This window comes from Pongo pygmaeus, chromosome 19 (genome assembly GCF_028885625.2).
Source record: "Pongo pygmaeus isolate AG05252 chromosome 19, NHGRI_mPonPyg2-v2.0_pri, whole genome shotgun sequence".
Lineage (NCBI taxonomy): Eukaryota > Metazoa > Chordata > Mammalia > Primates > Hominidae > Pongo > Pongo pygmaeus.
Window position 1 is genome coordinate 23,666,301 of NC_072392.2, and position 19,713 is coordinate 23,686,013.

General features: G+C 59.7%; 1 protein-coding gene across 2 annotated transcripts in view; it reads right to left on the reverse strand.

Annotated features, from left to right (window-relative positions):
- Positions 1-19,713, reverse strand: part of LOC129017662 (uncharacterized) — a 128,285-nt gene that overhangs the window by 43,815 nt on the left and 64,757 nt on the right. Inside the window, exon 1 of one of the 2 annotated variants that reach the window (XM_063656945.1) lies at positions 711-922. The exons of the other annotated variant lie outside the window; for it this stretch is intronic. Coding sequence (XP_063513015.1) covers positions 711-785 — 75 coding nt within the window. The 5' untranslated portion in view covers positions 786-922. Of the gene's footprint in view, positions 1-710; positions 923-19,713 lie in introns of those variants that run through there. 2 annotated transcript variants of the gene reach the window in all.

Consider the following 19,713-nt stretch of genomic DNA (forward strand, 5'->3'; position numbering starts at 1 on the left):
GAGAAGAGCCGTGAAAAGATACAACCATCTTCTCTGATGTGGTTCTGCTCCCCTACTGCAGGACAAAGAGCTCCCGTGGGGCTCTTTTCCTTGGTAGCTGTGTGGTCATCTTGATCTTAGAAAAGAGGCAGCTCATGATGGAGATGAGATTTCAATTGCTGCGGGACCGATGCAGCTCCTCACGTGGGCCAGGCCCTCACACACCCAAAGCGGATCCGCGGCGGCGAAAACGATTGAAACCGGCCTCATGACCCAGGCAGAGACGCAGAAAGACGCTCATCAGCAAAGACAGGCCGACATGCCAGAAATCGCTTTGTGGTGCACAGGGCACATTCGGCCAAAGACACACACGCACAAGGGCACACACACACTAACCGACAGAGAGAGGGAAAGAAAGACACAGAGACTGAGAGACAGAGAGAGAAGAGAGAATGGGAGACACTCACACAGACACAGACACACACACCGACACAGACACACACACACACGCGCGCACGCACACGCACACACACACACACACACACACACACACACACACACACACACAGAGGCATACAGCAGAGGCATTGAAATACACCCCCCCAGGCAACCCCCGAGGCTGCGGGGTTCTGCTCTGGACGAGAAGGACCCTCGGGTGAGAGAGCAGCCCAGGGGCACGCAGGCCGACCTATCCTCGAGATGACGGCGGAACGACTTTTGGGGAGACTCACCCCAAAAGCGTCCGGGCAGGTCTGAGGCTGGGATGGCGTGCTGCTTCCCCCGGACTCCGCCTGGGGTTTCCTCATCCTGGTCGGCCCTTTGCGACTCCTGGCATCCGGAGACGTTCCCGTCGACCCCGTAGAGATGTCAGGCCGGAGCCTCAGAGCCCCGCCACCCAAGCACTGCCACGGAGGGCTCCTGCTTTGCCGAGCCTCAGGAACCGGTTTCTAAGACAACCGTGGGAAGCACTGTGACGGCAGAAGCCGCTCGCGCCTCGCGCATGCGCATTGGCTGGACCGACTCGCGCTCCGCTCCTGGCAGTCGGGCTGCGTCCCCTTTAAATAATGCCCCCGCTGCGCGGCTGCAGCGAGGCTCCTGCTGCCGTATCCTGCGGCGGCGTGAGGATACGGGGTCCAGCTTGGGACGCGGTGGGAGAGGGGACCGCCGGTTCCCTGTCCCAGGGCCAAATCCCCAGCAGCCCCTCCCTCAGGATCTCCCTGAGCCGACTTCCACCGAGGGAAGGGGAGCTTCAGGACGCCTGCTGTGTTCTGGGGACTCCCGTTCAGATCCGATTTTGGCCCCCTCCCAGTGAGATAGGATGGGCTCACCACATCTGGTGAGGCAGGCAGGGCCTCGCTGCAGCACACAGTGATCCCATAGGTCTCAAGGCGCAGCGTCAGCTGAAACTTCACGGATCCATCAGCCCTCTGCCTCCCTCCTCCTTCGAAAGAGCAGTGGCCTGCCCCGCTTCTAAAAGCCCTGGGGCTCCAGAAAGCCGACCGCGCTTTACAGGACACGTGCAGGCAGGAACAGGGGCGAATCCGAGGTGGAGACCGTGTGACCACGCGTGGCGGCTGGCGTATCCCACAGCAGATGGTGTGAATGTGTGTCACCGGAGGCATATCGGGAGACGGCGGAACAAACGGTGGTGTCCAGCTATGTGCCAGTGGAAGGGGAGAACAAGTGACCTTTCGGTCAATGCCAAGGGAAATCAAAGAACACCTGGGATTCGGTGGCTGGGGGGCCTGTGCCTGACCCAAGCCAGGTTTTCAAACGCCTATCAGAGGAGCAAAGAAGTTTCTGCAGAATTCGCCCCACCCCCAACCCTCCTCCTCCCTGGTAGCCCTGACGCAACTTCCCCTGCACCCAGCCCCAGCCCCAGCCCCAGCCCCAGCCCAGTCCCTCTGGTTCCCTGACATTCGTTTCGGCCACAAGATCAAGGGAGTCAGTCCGCCCAGGAGCAGAGGAGAGGATGTCCCTCAAGACTGAGACAGGAAGTGCAGAGGAAATGCGACACCACCTGTCCTAGAAGACAAGGCCAGTCACGGTCGCCTAGCGCTCATTCTAGGCAATCCACCCACCCATGAGGGGAAACATGGAGAACAAGGAAGCTTCCCTGTCTGAGACACGTATGGAAGCCAAGAACTCCAGGGTCATGAGACCTGCCCAATGAAGCAGAAAGACCTTTGGAGAGAGATACAGTCATGACACGGATCTGCAGGAAGTGTGTCCCTGACGGACTGGGAAGTCATCTTTGCTGAAGACGTTTGGCCAGAGCGAGAGGCATCCGGGCCCCTGAGAAACAGGTGAGGCAGAGCAAGAGGGAGGATAGAGCAGAGGCCAGGGCCCCGGCAGGATACAGCGCCGTGCCACCGCCACGGGCATAAGGGGAGGGTTTCCAAAAGGGTGGCTTGTCCAGAGAGGCCAGCGTTCCAGTGACAGGGATTGTTGCCATCTCCCATTCCCGGCTTCTTCTTCTACACGGTATCGTGGTGTGGCTTCATTTCTCAGAGAAGAGCCGTGAAAAGATACAACCATCTTCTCTGATGTGGTTCTGCTCCCCTACTGCAGGACAAAGAGCTCCCGTGGGGCTCTTTTCCTTGGTAGCTGTGTGGTCATCTTGATCTTAGAAAAGAGGCAGCTCATGATGGAGATGAGATTTCAATTGCTGCGGGACCGATGCAGCTCCTCACGTGGGCCAGGCCCTCACACACCCAAAGCGGATCCGCGGCGGCGAAAACGATTGAAACCGGCCTCATGACCCAGGCAGAGACGCAGAAAGACGCTCATCAGCAAAGACAGGCCGACATGCCAGAAATCGCTTTGTGGTGCACAGGGCACATTCGGCCAAAGACACACACGCACAAGGGCACACACACACTAACCGACAGAGAGAGGGAAAGAAAGACACAGAGACTGAGAGACAGAGAGAGAAGAGAGAATGGGAGACACTCACACAGACACAGACACACACACCGACACAGACACACACACACACGCGCGCACGCACACGCGCACACACACACACACACACACACACACACACACACACACAGAGGCATACAGCAGAGGCATTGAAATACACCCCCCCAGGCAACCCCCGAGGCTGCGGGATTCTGCTCTGGACGAGAAGGACCCTCGGGTGAGAGAGCAGCCCAGGGGCACGCAGGCCGACCTATCCTCGAGATGACGGCGGAACGACTTTTGGGGAGACTCACCCCAAAAGCGTCCGGGCAGGTCTGAGGCTGGGATGGCGTGCTGCTTCCCCCGGACTCCGCCTGGGGTTTCCTCATCCTGGTCGGCCCTTTGCGACTCCTGGCATCCGGAGACGTTCCCGTCGACCCCGTAGAGATGTCAGGCCGGAGCCTCAGAGCCCCGCCACCCAAGCACTGCCACGGAGGGCTCCTGCTTTGCCGAGCCTCAGGAACCGGTTTCTAAGACAACCGTGGGAAGCACTGTGACGGCAGAAGCCGCTCGCGCCTCGCGCATGCGCATTGGCTGGACCGACTCGCGCTCCGCTCCTGGCAGTCGGGCTGCGTCCCCTTTAAATAATGCCCCCGCTGCGCGGCTGCAGCGAGGCTCCTGCTGCCGTATCCTGCGGCGGCGTGAGGATACGGGGTCCAGCTTGGGACGCGGTGGGAGAGGGGACCGCCGGTTCCCTGTCCCAGGGCCAAATCCCCAGCAGCCCCTCCCTCAGGATCTCCCTGAGCCGACTTCCACCGAGGGAAGGGGAGCTTCAGGACGCCTGCTGTGTTCTGGGGACTCCCGTTCAGATCCGATTTTGGCCCCCTCCCAGTGAGATAGGATGGGCTCACCACATCTGGTGAGGCAGGCAGGGCCTCGCTGCAGCACACAGTGATCCCATAGGTCTCAAGGCGCAGCGTCAGCTGAAACTTCACGGATCCATCAGCCCTCTGCCTCCCTCCTCCTTCGAAAGAGCAGTGGCCTGCCCCGCTTCTAAAAGCCCTGGGGCTCCAGAAAGCCGACCGCGCTTTACAGGACACGTGCAGGCAGGAACAGGGGCGAATCCGAGGTGGAGACCGTGTGACCACGCGTGGCGGCTGGCGTATCCCACAGCAGATGGTGTGAATGTGTGTCACCGGAGGCATATCGGGAGACGGCGGAACAAACGGTGGTGTCCAGCTATGTGCCAGTGGAAGGGGAGAACAAGTGACCTTTCGGTCAATGCCAAGGGAAATCAAAGAACACCTGGGATTCGGTGGCTGGGGGGCCTGTGCCTGACCCAAGCCAGGTTTTCAAACGCCTATCAGAGGAGCAAAGAAGTTTCTGCAGAATTCGCCCCACCCCCAACCCTCCTCCTCCCTGGTAGCCCTGACGCAACTTCCCCTGCACCCAGCCCCAGCCCCAGCCCCAGCCCCAGCCCAGTCCCTCTGGTTCCCTGACATTCGTTTCGGCCACAAGATCAAGGGAGTCAGTCCGCCCAGGAGCAGAGGAGAGGATGTCCCTCAAGACTGAGACAGGAAGTGCAGAGGAAATGCGACACCACCTGTCCTAGAAGACAAGGCCAGTCACGGTCGCCTAGCGCTCATTCTAGGCAATCCACCCACCCATGAGGGGAAACATGGAGAACAAGGAAGCTTCCCTGTCTGAGACACGTATGGAAGCCAAGAACTCCAGGGTCATGAGACCTGCCCAATGAAGCAGAAAGACCTTTGGAGAGAGATACAGTCATGACACGGATCTGCAGGAAGTGTGTCCCTGACGGACTGGGAAGTCATCTTTGCTGAAGACGTTTGGCCAGAGCGAGAGGCATCCGGGCCCCTGAGAAACAGGTGAGGCAGAGCAAGAGGGAGGATAGAGCAGAGGCCAGGGCCCCGGCAGGATACAGCGCCGTGCCACCGCCACGGGCATAAGGGGAGGGTTTCCAAAAGGGTGGCTTGTCCAGAGAGGCCAGCGTTCCAGTGACAGGGATTGTTGCCATCTCCCATTCCCGGCTTCTTCTTCTACACGGTATCGTGGTGTGGCTTCATTTCTCAGAGAAGAGCCGTGAAAAGATACAACCATCTTCTCTGATGTGGTTCTGCTCCCCTACTGCAGGACAAAGAGCTCCCGTGGGGCTCTTTTCCTTGGTAGCTGTGTGGTCATCTTGATCTTAGAAAAGAGGCAGCTCATGATGGAGATGAGATTTCAATTGCTGCGGGACCGATGCAGCTCCTCACGTGGGCCAGGCCCTCACACACCCAAAGCGGATCCGCGGCGGCGAAAACGATTGAAACCGGCCTCATGACCCAGGCAGAGACGCAGAAAGACGCTCATCAGCAAAGACAGGCCGACATGCCAGAAATCGCTTTGTGGTGCACAGGGCACATTCGGCCAAAGACACACACGCACAAGGGCACACACACACTAACCGACAGAGAGAGGGAAAGAAAGACACAGAGACTGAGAGACAGAGAGAGAAGAGAGAATGGGAGACACTCACACAGACACAGACACACACACCGACACAGACACACACACACACGCGCGCACGCACACGCACACACACACACACACACACACACACACACACACACACACACACAGAGGCATACAGCAGAGGCATTGAAATACACCCCCCCAGGCAACCCCCGAGGCTGCGGGGTTCTGCTCTGGACGAGAAAGACCCTCGGGTGAGAGAGCAGCCCAGGGGCACGCAGGCCGACCTATCCTCGAGATGACGGCGGAACGACTTTTGGGGAGACTCACCCCAAAAGCGTCCGGGCAGGTCTGAGGCTGGGATGGCGTGCTGCTTCCCCCGGACTCCGCCTGGGGTTTCCTCATCCTGGTCGGCCCTTTGCGACTCCTGGCATCCGGAGACGTTCCCGTCGACCCCGTAGAGATGTCAGGCCGGAGCCTCAGAGCCCCGCCACCCAAGCACTGCCACGGAGGGCTCCTGCTTTGCCGAGCCTCAGGAACCGGTTTCTAAGACAACCGTGGGAAGCACTGTGACGGCAGAAGCCGCTCGCGCCTCGCGCATGCGCATTGGCTGGACCGACTCGCGCTCCGCTCCTGGCAGTCGGGCTGCGTCCCCTTTAAATAATGCCCCCGCTGCGCGGCTGCAGCGAGGCTCCTGCTGCCGTATCCTGCGGCGGCGTGAGGATACGGGGTCCAGCTTGGGACGCGGTGGGAGAGGGGACCGCCGGTTCCCTGTCCCAGGGCCAAATCCCCAGCAGCCCCTCCCTCAGGATCTCCCTGAGCCGACTTCCACCGAGGGAAGGGGAGCTTCAGGACGCCTGCTGTGTTCTGGGGACTCCCGTTCAGATCCGATTTTGGCCCCCTCCCAGTGAGATAGGATGGGCTCACCACATCTGGTGAGGCAGGCAGGGCCTCGCTGCAGCACACAGTGATCCCATAGGTCTCAAGGCGCAGCGTCAGCTGAAACTTCACGGATCCATCAGCCCTCTGCCTCCCTCCTCCTTCGAAAGAGCAGTGGCCTGCCCCGCTTCTAAAAGCCCTGGGGCTCCAGAAAGCCGACCGCGCTTTACAGGACACGTGCAGGCAGGAACAGGGGCGAATCCGAGGTGGAGACCGTGTGACCACGCGTGGCGGCTGGCGTATCCCACAGCAGATGGTGTGAATGTGTGTCACCGGAGGCATATCGGGAGACGGCGGAACAAACGGTGGTGTCCAGCTATGTGCCAGTGGAAGGGGAGAACAAGTGACCTTTCGGTCAATGCCAAGGGAAATCAAAGAACACCTGGGATTCGGTGGCTGGGGGGCCTGTGCCTGACCCAAGCCAGGTTTTCAAACGCCTATCAGAGGAGCAAAGAAGTTTCTGCAGAATTCGCCCCACCCCCAACCCTCCTCCTCCCTGGTAGCCCTGACGCAACTTCCCCTGCACCCAGCCCCAGCCCCAGCCCCAGCCCCAGCCCAGTCCCTCTGGTTCCCTGACATTCGTTTCGGCCACAAGATCAAGGGAGTCAGTCCGCCCAGGAGCAGAGGAGAGGATGTCCCTCAAGACTGAGACAGGAAGTGCAGAGGAAATGCGACACCACCTGTCCTAGAAGACAAGGCCAGTCACGGTCGCCTAGCGCTCATTCTAGGCAATCCACCCACCCATGAGGGGAAACATGGAGAACAAGGAAGCTTCCCTGTCTGAGACACGTATGGAAGCCAAGAACTCCAGGGTCATGAGACCTGCCCAATGAAGCAGAAAGACCTTTGGAGAGAGATACAGTCATGACACGGATCTGCAGGAAGTGTGTCCCTGACGGACTGGGAAGTCATCTTTGCTGAAGACGTTTGGCCAGAGCGAGAGGCATCCGGGCCCCTGAGAAACAGGTGAGGCAGAGCAAGAGGGAGGATAGAGCAGAGGCCAGGGCCCCGGCAGGATACAGCGCCGTGCCACCGCCACGGGCATAAGGGGAGGGTTTCCAAAAGGGTGGCTTGTCCAGAGAGGCCAGCGTTCCAGTGACAGGGATTGTTGCCATCTCCCATTCCCGGCTTCTTCTTCTACACGGTATCGTGGTGTGGCTTCATTTCTCAGAGAAGAGCCGTGAAAAGATACAACCATCTTCTCTGATGTGGTTCTGCTCCCCTACTGCAGGACAAAGAGCTCCCGTGGGGCTCTTTTCCTTGGTAGCTGTGTGGTCATCTTGATCTTAGAAAAGAGGCAGCTCATGATGGAGATGAGATTTCAATTGCTGCGGGACCGATGCAGCTCCTCACGTGGGCCAGGCCCTCACACACCCAAAGCGGATCCGCGGCGGCGAAAACGATTGAAACCGGCCTCATGACCCAGGCAGAGACGCAGAAAGACGCTCATCAGCAAAGACAGGCCGACATGCCAGAAATCGCTTTGTGGTGCACAGGGCACATTCGGCCAAAGACACACACGCACAAGGGCACACACACACTAACCGACAGAGAGAGGGAAAGAAAGACACAGAGACTGAGAGACAGAGAGAGAAGAGAGAATGGGAGACACTCACACAGACACAGACACACACACCGACACAGACACACACACACACGCGCGCACGCACACGCGCACACACACACACACACACACACACACACACACACACACACACAGAGGCATACAGCAGAGGCATTGAAATACACCCCCCCAGGCAACCCCCGAGGCTGCGGGGTTCTGCTCTGGACGAGAAGGACCCTCGGGTGAGAGAGCAGCCCAGGGGCACGCAGGCCGACCTATCCTCGAGATGACGGCGGAACGACTTTTGGGGAGACTCACCCCAAAAGCGTCCGGGCAGGTCTGAGGCTGGGATGGCGTGCTGCTTCCCCCGGACTCCGCCTGGGGTTTCCTCATCCTGGTCGGCCCTTTGCGACTCCTGGCATCCGGAGACGTTCCCGTCGACCCCGTAGAGATGTCAGGCCGGAGCCTCAGAGCCCCGCCACCCAAGCACTGCCACGGAGGGCTCCTGCTTTGCCGAGCCTCAGGAACCGGTTTCTAAGACAACCGTGGGAAGCACTGTGACGGCAGAAGCCGCTCGCGCCTCGCGCATGCGCATTGGCTGGACCGACTCGCGCTCCGCTCCTGGCAGTCGGGCTGCGTCCCCTTTAAATAATGCCCCCGCTGCGCGGCTGCAGCGAGGCTCCTGCTGCCGTATCCTGCGGCGGCGTGAGGATACGGGGTCCAGCTTGGGACGCGGTGGGAGAGGGGACCGCCGGTTCCCTGTCCCAGGGCCAAATCCCCAGCAGCCCCTCCCTCAGGATCTCCCTGAGCCGACTTCCACCGAGGGAAGGGGAGCTTCAGGACGCCTGCTGTGTTCTGGGGACTCCCGTTCAGATCCGATTTTGGCCCCCTCCCAGTGAGATAGGATGGGCTCACCACATCTGGTGAGGCAGGCAGGGCCTCGCTGCAGCACACAGTGATCCCATAGGTCTCAAGGCGCAGCGTCAGCTGAAACTTCACGGATCCATCAGCCCTCTGCCTCCCTCCTCCTTCGAAAGAGCAGTGGCCTGCCCCGCTTCTAAAAGCCCTGGGGCTCCAGAAAGCCGACCGCGCTTTACAGGACACGTGCAGGCAGGAACAGGGGCGAATCCGAGGTGGAGACCGTGTGACCACGCGTGGCGGCTGGCGTATCCCACAGCAGATGGTGTGAATGTGTGTCACCGGAGGCATATCGGGAGACGGCGGAACAAACGGTGGTGTCCAGCTATGTGCCAGTGGAAGGGGAGAACAAGTGACCTTTCGGTCAATGCCAAGGGAAATCAAAGAACACCTGGGATTCGGTGGCTGGGGGGCCTGTGCCTGACCCAAGCCAGGTTTTCAAACGCCTATCAGAGGAGCAAAGAAGTTTCTGCAGAATTCGCCCCACCCCCAACCCTCCTCCTCCCTGGTAGCCCTGACGCAACTTCCCCTGCACCCAGCCCCAGCCCCAGCCCCAGCCCCAGCCCAGTCCCTCTGGTTCCCTGACATTCGTTTCGGCCACAAGATCAAGGGAGTCAGTCCGCCCAGGAGCAGAGGAGAGGATGTCCCTCAAGACTGAGACAGGAAGTGCAGAGGAAATGCGACACCACCTGTCCTAGAAGACAAGGCCAGTCACGGTCGCCTAGCGCTCATTCTAGGCAATCCACCCACCCATGAGGGGAAACATGGAGAACAAGGAAGCTTCCCTGTCTGAGACACGTATGGAAGCCAAGAACTCCAGGGTCATGAGACCTGCCCAATGAAGCAGAAAGACCTTTGGAGAGAGATACAGTCATGACACGGATCTGCAGGAAGTGTGTCCCTGACGGACTGGGAAGTCATCTTTGCTGAAGACGTTTGGCCAGAGCGAGAGGCATCCGGGCCCCTGAGAAACAGGTGAGGCAGAGCAAGAGGGAGGATAGAGCAGAGGCCAGGGCCCCGGCAGGATACAGCGCCGTGCCACCGCCACGGGCATAAGGGGAGGGTTTCCAAAAGGGTGGCTTGTCCAGAGAGGCCAGCGTTCCAGTGACAGGGATTGTTGCCATCTCCCATTCCCGGCTTCTTCTTCTACACGGTATCGTGGTGTGGCTTCATTTCTCAGAGAAGAGCCGTGAAAAGATACAACCATCTTCTCTGATGTGGTTCTGCTCCCCTACTGCAGGACAAAGAGCTCCCGTGGGGCTCTTTTCCTTGGTAGCTGTGTGGTCATCTTGATCTTAGAAAAGAGGCAGCTCATGATGGAGATGAGATTTCAATTGCTGCGGGACCGATGCAGCTCCTCACGTGGGCCAGGCCCTCACACACCCAAAGCGGATCCGCGGCGGCGAAAACGATTGAAACCGGCCTCATGACCCAGGCAGAGACGCAGAAAGACGCTCATCAGCAAAGACAGGCCGACATGCCAGAAATCGCTTTGTGGTGCACAGGGCACATTCGGCCAAAGACACACACGCACAAGGGCACACACACACTAACCGACAGAGAGAGGGAAAGAAAGACACAGAGACTGAGAGACAGAGAGAGAAGAGAGAATGGGAGACACTCACACAGACACAGACACACACACCGACACAGACACACACACACACGCGCGCACGCACACGCACACACACACACACACACACACACACACACACACACACACACACAGAGGCATACAGCAGAGGCATTGAAATACACCCCCCCAGGCAACCCCCGAGGCTGCGGGGTTCTGCTCTGGACGAGAAGGACCCTCGGGTGAGAGAGCAGCCCAGGGGCACGCAGGCCGACCTATCCTCGAGATGACGGCGGAACGACTTTTGGGGAGACTCACCCCAAAAGCGTCCGGGCAGGTCTGAGGCTGGGATGGCGTGCTGCTTCCCCCGGACTCCGCCTGGGGTTTCCTCATCCTGGTCGGCCCTTTGCGACTCCTGGCATCCGGAGACGTTCCCGTCGACCCCGTAGAGATGTCAGGCCGGAGCCTCAGAGCCCCGCCACCCAAGCACTGCCACGGAGGGCTCCTGCTTTGCCGAGCCTCAGGAACCGGTTTCTAAGACAACCGTGGGAAGCACTGTGACGGCAGAAGCCGCTCGCGCCTCGCGCATGCGCATTGGCTGGACCGACTCGCGCTCCGCTCCTGGCAGTCGGGCTGCGTCCCCTTTAAATAATGCCCCCGCTGCGCGGCTGCAGCGAGGCTCCTGCTGCCGTATCCTGCGGCGGCGTGAGGATACGGGGTCCAGCTTGGGACGCGGTGGGAGAGGGGACCGCCGGTTCCCTGTCCCAGGGCCAAATCCCCAGCAGCCCCTCCCTCAGGATCTCCCTGAGCCGACTTCCACCGAGGGAAGGGGAGCTTCAGGACGCCTGCTGTGTTCTGGGGACTCCCGTTCAGATCCGATTTTGGCCCCCTCCCAGTGAGATAGGATGGGCTCACCACATCTGGTGAGGCAGGCAGGGCCTCGCTGCAGCACACAGTGATCCCATAGGTCTCAAGGCGCAGCGTCAGCTGAAACTTCACGGATCCATCAGCCCTCTGCCTCCCTCCTCCTTCGAAAGAGCAGTGGCCTGCCCCGCTTCTAAAAGCCCTGGGGCTCCAGAAAGCCGACCGCGCTTTACAGGACACGTGCAGGCAGGAACAGGGGCGAATCCGAGGTGGAGACCGTGTGACCACGCGTGGCGGCTGGCGTATCCCACAGCAGATGGTGTGAATGTGTGTCACCGGAGGCATATCGGGAGACGGCGGAACAAACGGTGGTGTCCAGCTATGTGCCAGTGGAAGGGGAGAACAAGTGACCTTTCGGTCAATGCCAAGGGAAATCAAAGAACACCTGGGATTCGGTGGCTGGGGGGCCTGTGCCTGACCCAAGCCAGGTTTTCAAACGCCTATCAGAGGAGCAAAGAAGTTTCTGCAGAATTCGCCCCACCCCCAACCCTCCTCCTCCCTGGTAGCCCTGACGCAACTTCCCCTGCACCCAGCCCCAGCCCCAGCCCCAGCCCCAGCCCAGTCCCTCTGGTTCCCTGACATTCGTTTCGGCCACAAGATCAAGGGAGTCAGTCCGCCCAGGAGCAGAGGAGAGGATGTCCCTCAAGACTGAGACAGGAAGTGCAGAGGAAATGCGACACCACCTGTCCTAGAAGACAAGGCCAGTCACGGTCGCCTAGCGCTCATTCTAGGCAATCCACCCACCCATGAGGGGAAACATGGAGAACAAGGAAGCTTCCCTGTCTGAGACACGTATGGAAGCCAAGAACTCCAGGGTCATGAGACCTGCCCAATGAAGCAGAAAGACCTTTGGAGAGAGATACAGTCATGACACGGATCTGCAGGAAGTGTGTCCCTGACGGACTGGGAAGTCATCTTTGCTGAAGACGTTTGGCCAGAGCGAGAGGCATCCGGGCCCCTGAGAAACAGGTGAGGCAGAGCAAGAGGGAGGATAGAGCAGAGGCCAGGGCCCCGGCAGGATACAGCGCCGTGCCACCGCCACGGGCATAAGGGGAGGGTTTCCAAAAGGGTGGCTTGTCCAGAGAGGCCAGCGTTCCAGTGACAGGGATTGTTGCCATCTCCCATTCCCGGCTTCTTCTTCTACACGGTATCGTGGTGTGGCTTCATTTCTCAGAGAAGAGCCGTGAAAAGATACAACCATCTTCTCTGATGTGGTTCTGCTCCCCTACTGCAGGACAAAGAGCTCCCGTGGGGCTCTTTTCCTTGGTAGCTGTGTGGTCATCTTGATCTTAGAAAAGAGGCAGCTCATGATGGAGATGAGATTTCAATTGCTGCGGGACCGATGCAGCTCCTCACGTGGGCCAGGCCCTCACACACCCAAAGCGGATCCGCGGCGGCGAAAACGATTGAAACCGGCCTCATGACCCAGGCAGAGACGCAGAAAGACGCTCATCAGCAAAGACAGGCCGACATGCCAGAAATCGCTTTGTGGTGCACAGGGCACATTCGGCCAAAGACACACACGCACAAGGGCACACACACACTAACCGACAGAGAGAGGGAAAGAAAGACACAGAGACTGAGAGACAGAGAGAGAAGAGAGAATGGGAGACACTCACACAGACACAGACACACACACCGACACAGACACACACACACACGCGCGCACGCACACGCACACACACACACACACACACACACACACACACACACACACAGAGGCATACAGCAGAGGCATTGAAATACACCCCCCCAGGCAACCCCCGAGGCTGCGGGGTTCTGCTCTGGACGAGAAGGACCCTCGGGTGAGAGAGCAGCCCAGGGGCACGCAGGCCGACCTATCCTCGAGATGACGGCGGAACGACTTTTGGGGAGACTCACCCCAAAAGCGTCCGGGCAGGTCTGAGGCTGGGATGGCGTGCTGCTTCCCCCGGACTCCGCCTGGGGTTTCCTCATCCTGGTCGGCCCTTTGCGACTCCTGGCATCCGGAGACGTTCCCGTCGACCCCGTAGAGATGTCAGGCCGGAGCCTCAGAGCCCCGCCACCCAAGCACTGCCACGGAGGGCTCCTGCTTTGCCGAGCCTCAGGAACCGGTTTCTAAGACAACCGTGGGAAGCACTGTGACGGCAGAAGCCGCTCGCGCCTCGCGCATGCGCATTGGCTGGACCGACTCGCGCTCCGCTCCTGGCAGTCGGGCTGCGTCCCCTTTAAATAATGCCCCCGCTGCGCGGCTGCAGCGAGGCTCCTGCTGCCGTATCCTGCGGCGGCGTGAGGATACGGGGTCCAGCTTGGGACGCGGTGGGAGAGGGGACCGCCGGTTCCCTGTCCCAGGGCCAAATCCCCAGCAGCCCCTCCCTCAGGATCTCCCTGAGCCGACTTCCACCGAGGGAAGGGGAGCTTCAGGACGCCTGCTGTGTTCTGGGGACTCCCGTTCAGATCCGATTTTGGCCCCCTCCCAGTGAGATAGGATGGGCTCACCACATCTGGTGAGGCAGGCAGGGCCTCGCTGCAGCACACAGTGATCCCATAGGTCTCAAGGCGCAGCGTCAGCTGAAACTTCACGGATCCATCAGCCCTCTGCCTCCCTCCTCCTTCGAAAGAGCAGTGGCCTGCCCCGCTTCTAAAAGCCCTGGGGCTCCAGAAAGCCGACCGCGCTTTACAGGACACGTGCAGGCAGGAACAGGGGCGAATCCGAGGTGGAGACCGTGTGACCACGCGTGGCGGCTGGCGTATCCCACAGCAGATGGTGTGAATGTGTGTCACCGGAGGCATATCGGGAGACGGCGGAACAAACGGTGGTGTCCAGCTATGTGCCAGTGGAAGGGGAGAACAAGTGACCTTTCGGTCAATGCCAAGGGAAATCAAAGAACACCTGGGATTCGGTGGCTGGGGGGCCTGTGCCTGACCCAAGCCAGGTTTTCAAACGCCTATCAGAGGAGCAAAGAAGTTTCTGCAGAATTCGCCCCACCCCCAACCCTCCTCCTCCCTGGTAGCCCTGACGCAACTTCCCCTGCACCCAGCCCCAGCCCCAGCCCCAGCCCCAGCCCAGTCCCTCTGGTTCCCTGACATTCGTTTCGGCCACAAGATCAAGGGAGTCAGTCCGCCCAGGAGCAGAGGAGAGGATGTCCCTCAAGACTGAGACAGGAAGTGCAGAGGAAATGCGACACCACCTGTCCTAGAAGACAAGGCCAGTCACGGTCGCCTAGCGCTCATTCTAGGCAATCCACCCACCCATGAGGGGAAACATGGAGAACAAGGAAGCTTCCCTGTCTGAGACACGTATGGAAGCCAAGAACTCCAGGGTCATGAGACCTGCCCAATGAAGCAGAAAGACCTTTGGAGAGAGATACAGTCATGACACGGATCTGCAGGAAGTGTGTCCCTGACGGACTGGGAAGTCATCTTTGCTGAAGACGTTTGGCCAGAGCGAGAGGCATCCGGGCCCCTGAGAAACAGGTGAGGCAGAGCAAGAGGGAGGATAGAGCAGAGGCCAGGGCCCCGGCAGGATACAGCGCCGTGCCACCGCCACGGGCATAAGGGGAGGGTTTCCAAAAGGGTGGCTTGTCCAGAGAGGCCAGCGTTCCAGTGACAGGGATTGTTGCCATCTCCCATTCCCGGCTTCTTCTTCTACACGGTATCGTGGTGTGGCTTCATTTCTCAGAGAAGAGCCGTGAAAAGATACAACCATCTTCTCTGATGTGGTTCTGCTCCCCTACTGCAGGACAAAGAGCTCCCGTGGGGCTCTTTTCCTTGGTAGCTGTGTGGTCATCTTGATCTTAGAAAAGAGGCAGCTCATGATGGAGATGAGATTTCAATTGCTGCGGGACCGATGCAGCTCCTCACGTGGGCCAGGCCCTCACACACCCAAAGCGGATCCGCGGCGGCGAAAACGATTGAAACCGGCCTCATGACCCAGGCAGAGACGCAGAAAGACGCTCATCAGCAAAGACAGGCCGACATGCCAGAAATCGCTTTGTGGTGCACAGGGCACATTCGGCCAAAGACACACACGCACAAGGGCACACACACACTAACCGACAGAGAGAGGGAAAGAAAGACACAGAGACTGAGAGACAGAGAGAGAAGAGAGAATGGGAGACACTCACACAGACACAGACACACACACCGACACAGACACACACACACACGCGCGCACGCACACGCGCACACACACACACACACACACACACACACACACACACACACACAGAGGCATACAGCAGAGGCATTGAAATACACCCCCCCAGGCAACCCCCGAGGCTGCGGGGTTCTGCTCTGGACGAGAAGGACCCTCGGGTGAGAGAGCAGCCCAGGGGCACGCAGGCCGACCTATCCTCGAGATGACGGCGGAACGACTTTTGGGGAGACTCACCCCAAAAGCGTCCGGGCAGGTCTGAGGCTGGGATGGCGTGCTGCTTCCCCCGGACTCCGCCTGGGGTTTCCTCATCCTGGTCGGCCCTTTGCGACTCCTGGCATCCGGAGACGTTCCCGTCGACCCCGTAGAGATGTCAGGCCGGAGCCTCAGAGCCCCGCCACCCAAGCACTGCCACGGAGGGCTCCTGCTTTGCCGAGCCTCAGGAACCGGTTTCTAAGACAACCGTGGGAAGCACTGTGACGGCAGAAGCCGCTCGCGCCTCGCGCATGCGCATTGGCTGGACCGACTCGCGCTCCGCTCCTGGCAGTCGGGCTGCGTCCCCTTTAAATAATGCCCCCGCTGCGCGGCTGCAGCGAGGCTCCTGCTGCCGTATCCTGCGGCGGCGTGAGGATACGGGGTCCAGCTTGGGACGCGGTGGGAGAGGGGACCGCCGGTTCCCTGTCCCAGGGCCAAATCCCCAGCAGCCCCTCCCTCAGGATCTCCCTGAGCCGACTTCCACCGAGGGAAGGGGAGCTTCAGGACGCCTGCTGTGTTCTGGGGACTCCCGTTCAGATCCGATTTTGGCCCCCTCCCAGTGAGATAGGATGGGCTCACCACATCTGGTGAGGCAGGCAGGGCCTCGCTGCAGCACACAGTGATCCCATAGGTCTCAAGGCGCAGCGTCAGCTGAAACTTCACGGATCCATCAGCCCTCTGCCTCCCTCCTCCTTCGAAAGAGCAGTGGCCTGCCCCGCTTCTAAAAGCCCTGGGGCTCCAGAAAGCCGACCGCGCTTTACAGGACACGTGCAGGCAGGAACAGGGGCGAATCCGAGGTGGAGACCGTGTGACCACGCGTGGCGGCTGGCGTATCCCACAGCAGATGGTGTGAATGTGTGTCACCGGAGGCATATCGGGAGACGGCGGAACAAACGGTGGTGTCCAGCTATGTGCCAGTGGAAGGGGAGAACAAGTGACCTTTCGGTCAATGCCAAGGGAAATCAAAGAACACCTGGGATTCGGTGGCTGGGGGGCCTGTGCCTGACCCAAGCCAGGTTTTCAAACGCCTATCAGAGGAGCAAAGAAGTTTCTGCAGAATTCGCCCCACCCCCAACCCTCCTCCTCCCTGGTAGCCCTGACGCAACTTCCCCTGCACCCAGCCCCAGCCCCAGCCCCAGCCCCAGCCCAGTCCCTCTGGTTCCCTGACATTCGTTTCGGCCACAAGATCAAGGGAGTCAGTCCGCCCAGGAGCAGAGGAGAGGATGTCCCTCAAGACTGAGACAGGAAGTGCAGAGGAAATGCGACACCACCTGTCCTAGAAGACAAGGCCAGTCACGGTCGCCTAGCGCTCATTCTAGGCAATCCACCCACCCATGAGGGGAAACATGGAGAACAAGGAAGCTTCCCTGTCTGAGACACGTATGGAAGCCAAGAACTCCAGGGTCATGAGACCTGCCCAATGAAGCAGAAAGACCTTTGGAGAGAGATACAGTCATGACACGGATCTGCAGGAAGTGTGTCCCTGACGGACTGGGAAGTCATCTTTGCTGAAGACGTTTGGCCAGAGCGAGAGGCATCCGGGCCCCTGAGAAACAGGTGAGGCAGAGCAAGAGGGAGGATAGAGCAGAGGCCAGGGCCCCGGCAGGATACAGCGCCGTGCCACCGCCACGGGCATAAGGGGAGGGTTTCCAAAAGGGTGGCTTGTCCAGAGAGGCCAGCGTTCCAGTGACAGGGATTGTTGCCATCTCCCATTCCCGGCTTCTTCTTCTACACGGTATCGTGGTGTGGCTTCATTTCTCAGAGAAGAGCCGTGAAAAGATACAACCATCTTCTCTGATGTGGTTCTGCTCCCCTACTGCAGGACAAAGAGCTCCCGTGGGGCTCTTTTCCTTGGTAGCTGTGTGGTCATCTTGATCTTAGAAAAGAGGCAGCTCATGATGGAGATGAGATTTCAATTGCTGCGGGACCGATGCAGCTCCTCACGTGGGCCAGGCCCTCACACACCCAAAGCGGATCCGCGGCGGCGAAAACGATTGAAACCGGCCTCATGACCCAGGCAGAGACGCAGAAAGACGCTCATCAGCAAAGACAGGCCGACATGCCAGAAATCGCTTTGTGGTGCACAGGGCACATTCGGCCAAAGACACACACGCACAAGGGCACACACACACTAACCGACAGAGAGAGGGAAAGAAAGACACAGAGACTGAGAGACAGAGAGAGAAGAGAGAATGGGAGACACTCACACAGACACAGACACACACACCGACACAGACACACACACACACGCGCGCACGCACACGCACACACACACACACACACACACACACACACACACACACACACACAGAGGCATACAGCAGAGGCATTGAAATACACCCCCCCAGGCAACCCCCGAGGCTGCGGGGTTCTGCTCTGGACGAGAAGGACCCTCGGGTGAGAGAGCAGCCCAGGGGCACGCAGGCCGACCTATCCTCGAGATGACGGCGGAACGACTTTTGGGGAGACTCACCCCAAAAGCGTCCGGGCAGGTCTGAGGCTGGGATGGCGTGCTGCTTCCCCCGGACTCCGCCTGGGGTTTCCTCATCCTGGTCGGCCCTTTGCGACTCCTGGCATCCGGAGACGTTCCCGTCGACCCCGTAGAGATGTCAGGCCGGAGCCTCAGAGCCCCGCCACCCAAGCACTGCCACGGAGGGCTCCTGCTTTGCCGAGCCTCAGGAACCGGTTTCTAAGACAACCGTGGGAAGCACTGTGACGGCAGAAGCCGCTCGCGCCTCGCGCATGCGCATTGGCTGGACCGACTCGCGCTCCGCTCCTGGCAGTCGGGCTGCGTCCCCTTTAAATAATGCCCCCGCTGCGCGGCTGCAGCGAGGCTCCTGCTGCCGTATCCTGCGGCGGCGTGAGGATACGGGGTCCAGCTTGGGACGCGGTGGGAGAGGGGACCGCCGGTTCCCTGTCCCAGGGCCAAATCCCCAGCAGCCCCTCCCTCAGGATCTCCCTGAGCCGACTTCCACCGAGGGAAGGGGAGCTTCAGGACGCCTGCTGTGTTCTGGGGACTCCCGTTCAGATCCGATTTTGGCCCCCTCCCAGTGAGATAGGATGGGCTCACCACATCTGGTGAGGCAGGCAGGGCCTCGCTGCAGCACACAGTGATCCCATAGGTCTCAAGGCGCAGCGTCAGCTGAAACTTCACGGATCCATCAGCCCTCTGCCTCCCTCCTCCTTCGAAAGAGCAGTGGCCTGCCCCGCTTCTAAAAGCCCTGGGGCTCCAGAAAGCCGACCGCGCTTTACAGGACACGTGCAGGCAGGAACAGGGGCGAATCCGAGGTGGAGACCGTGTGACCACGCGTGGCGGCTGGCGTATCCCACAGCAGATGGTGTGAATGTGTGTCACCGGAGGCATATCGGGAGACGGCGGAACAAACGGTGGTGTCCAGCTATGTGCCAGTGGAAGGGGAGAACAAGTGACCTTTCGGTCAATGCCAAGGGAAATCAAAGAACACCTGGGATTCGGTGGCTGGGGGGCCTGTGCCTGACCCAAGCCAGGTTTTCAAACGCCTATCAGAGGAGCAAAGAAGTTTCTGCAGAATTCGCCCCACCCCCAACCCTCCTCCTCCCTGGTAGCCCTGACGCAACTTCCCCTGCACCCAGCCCCAGCCCCAGCCCCAGCCCCAGCCCAGTCCCTCTGGTTCCCTGACATTCGTTTCGGCCACAAGATCAAGGGAGTCAGTCCGCCCAGGAGCAGAGGAGAGGATGTCCCTCAAGACTGAGACAGGAAGTGCAGAGGAAATGCGACACCACCTGTCCTAGAAGACAAGGCCAGTCACGGTCGCCTAGCGCTCATTCTAGGCAATCCACCCACCCATGAGGGGAAACATGGAGAACAAGGAAGCTTCCCTGTCTGAGACACGTATGGAAGCCAAGAACTCCAGGGTCATGAGACCTGCCCAATGAAGCAGAAAGACCTTTGGAGAGAGATACAGTCATGACACGGATCTGCAGGAAGTGTGTCCCTGACGGACTGGGAAGTCATCTTTGCTGAAGACGTTTGGCCAGAGCGAGAGGCATCCGGGCCCCTGAGAAACA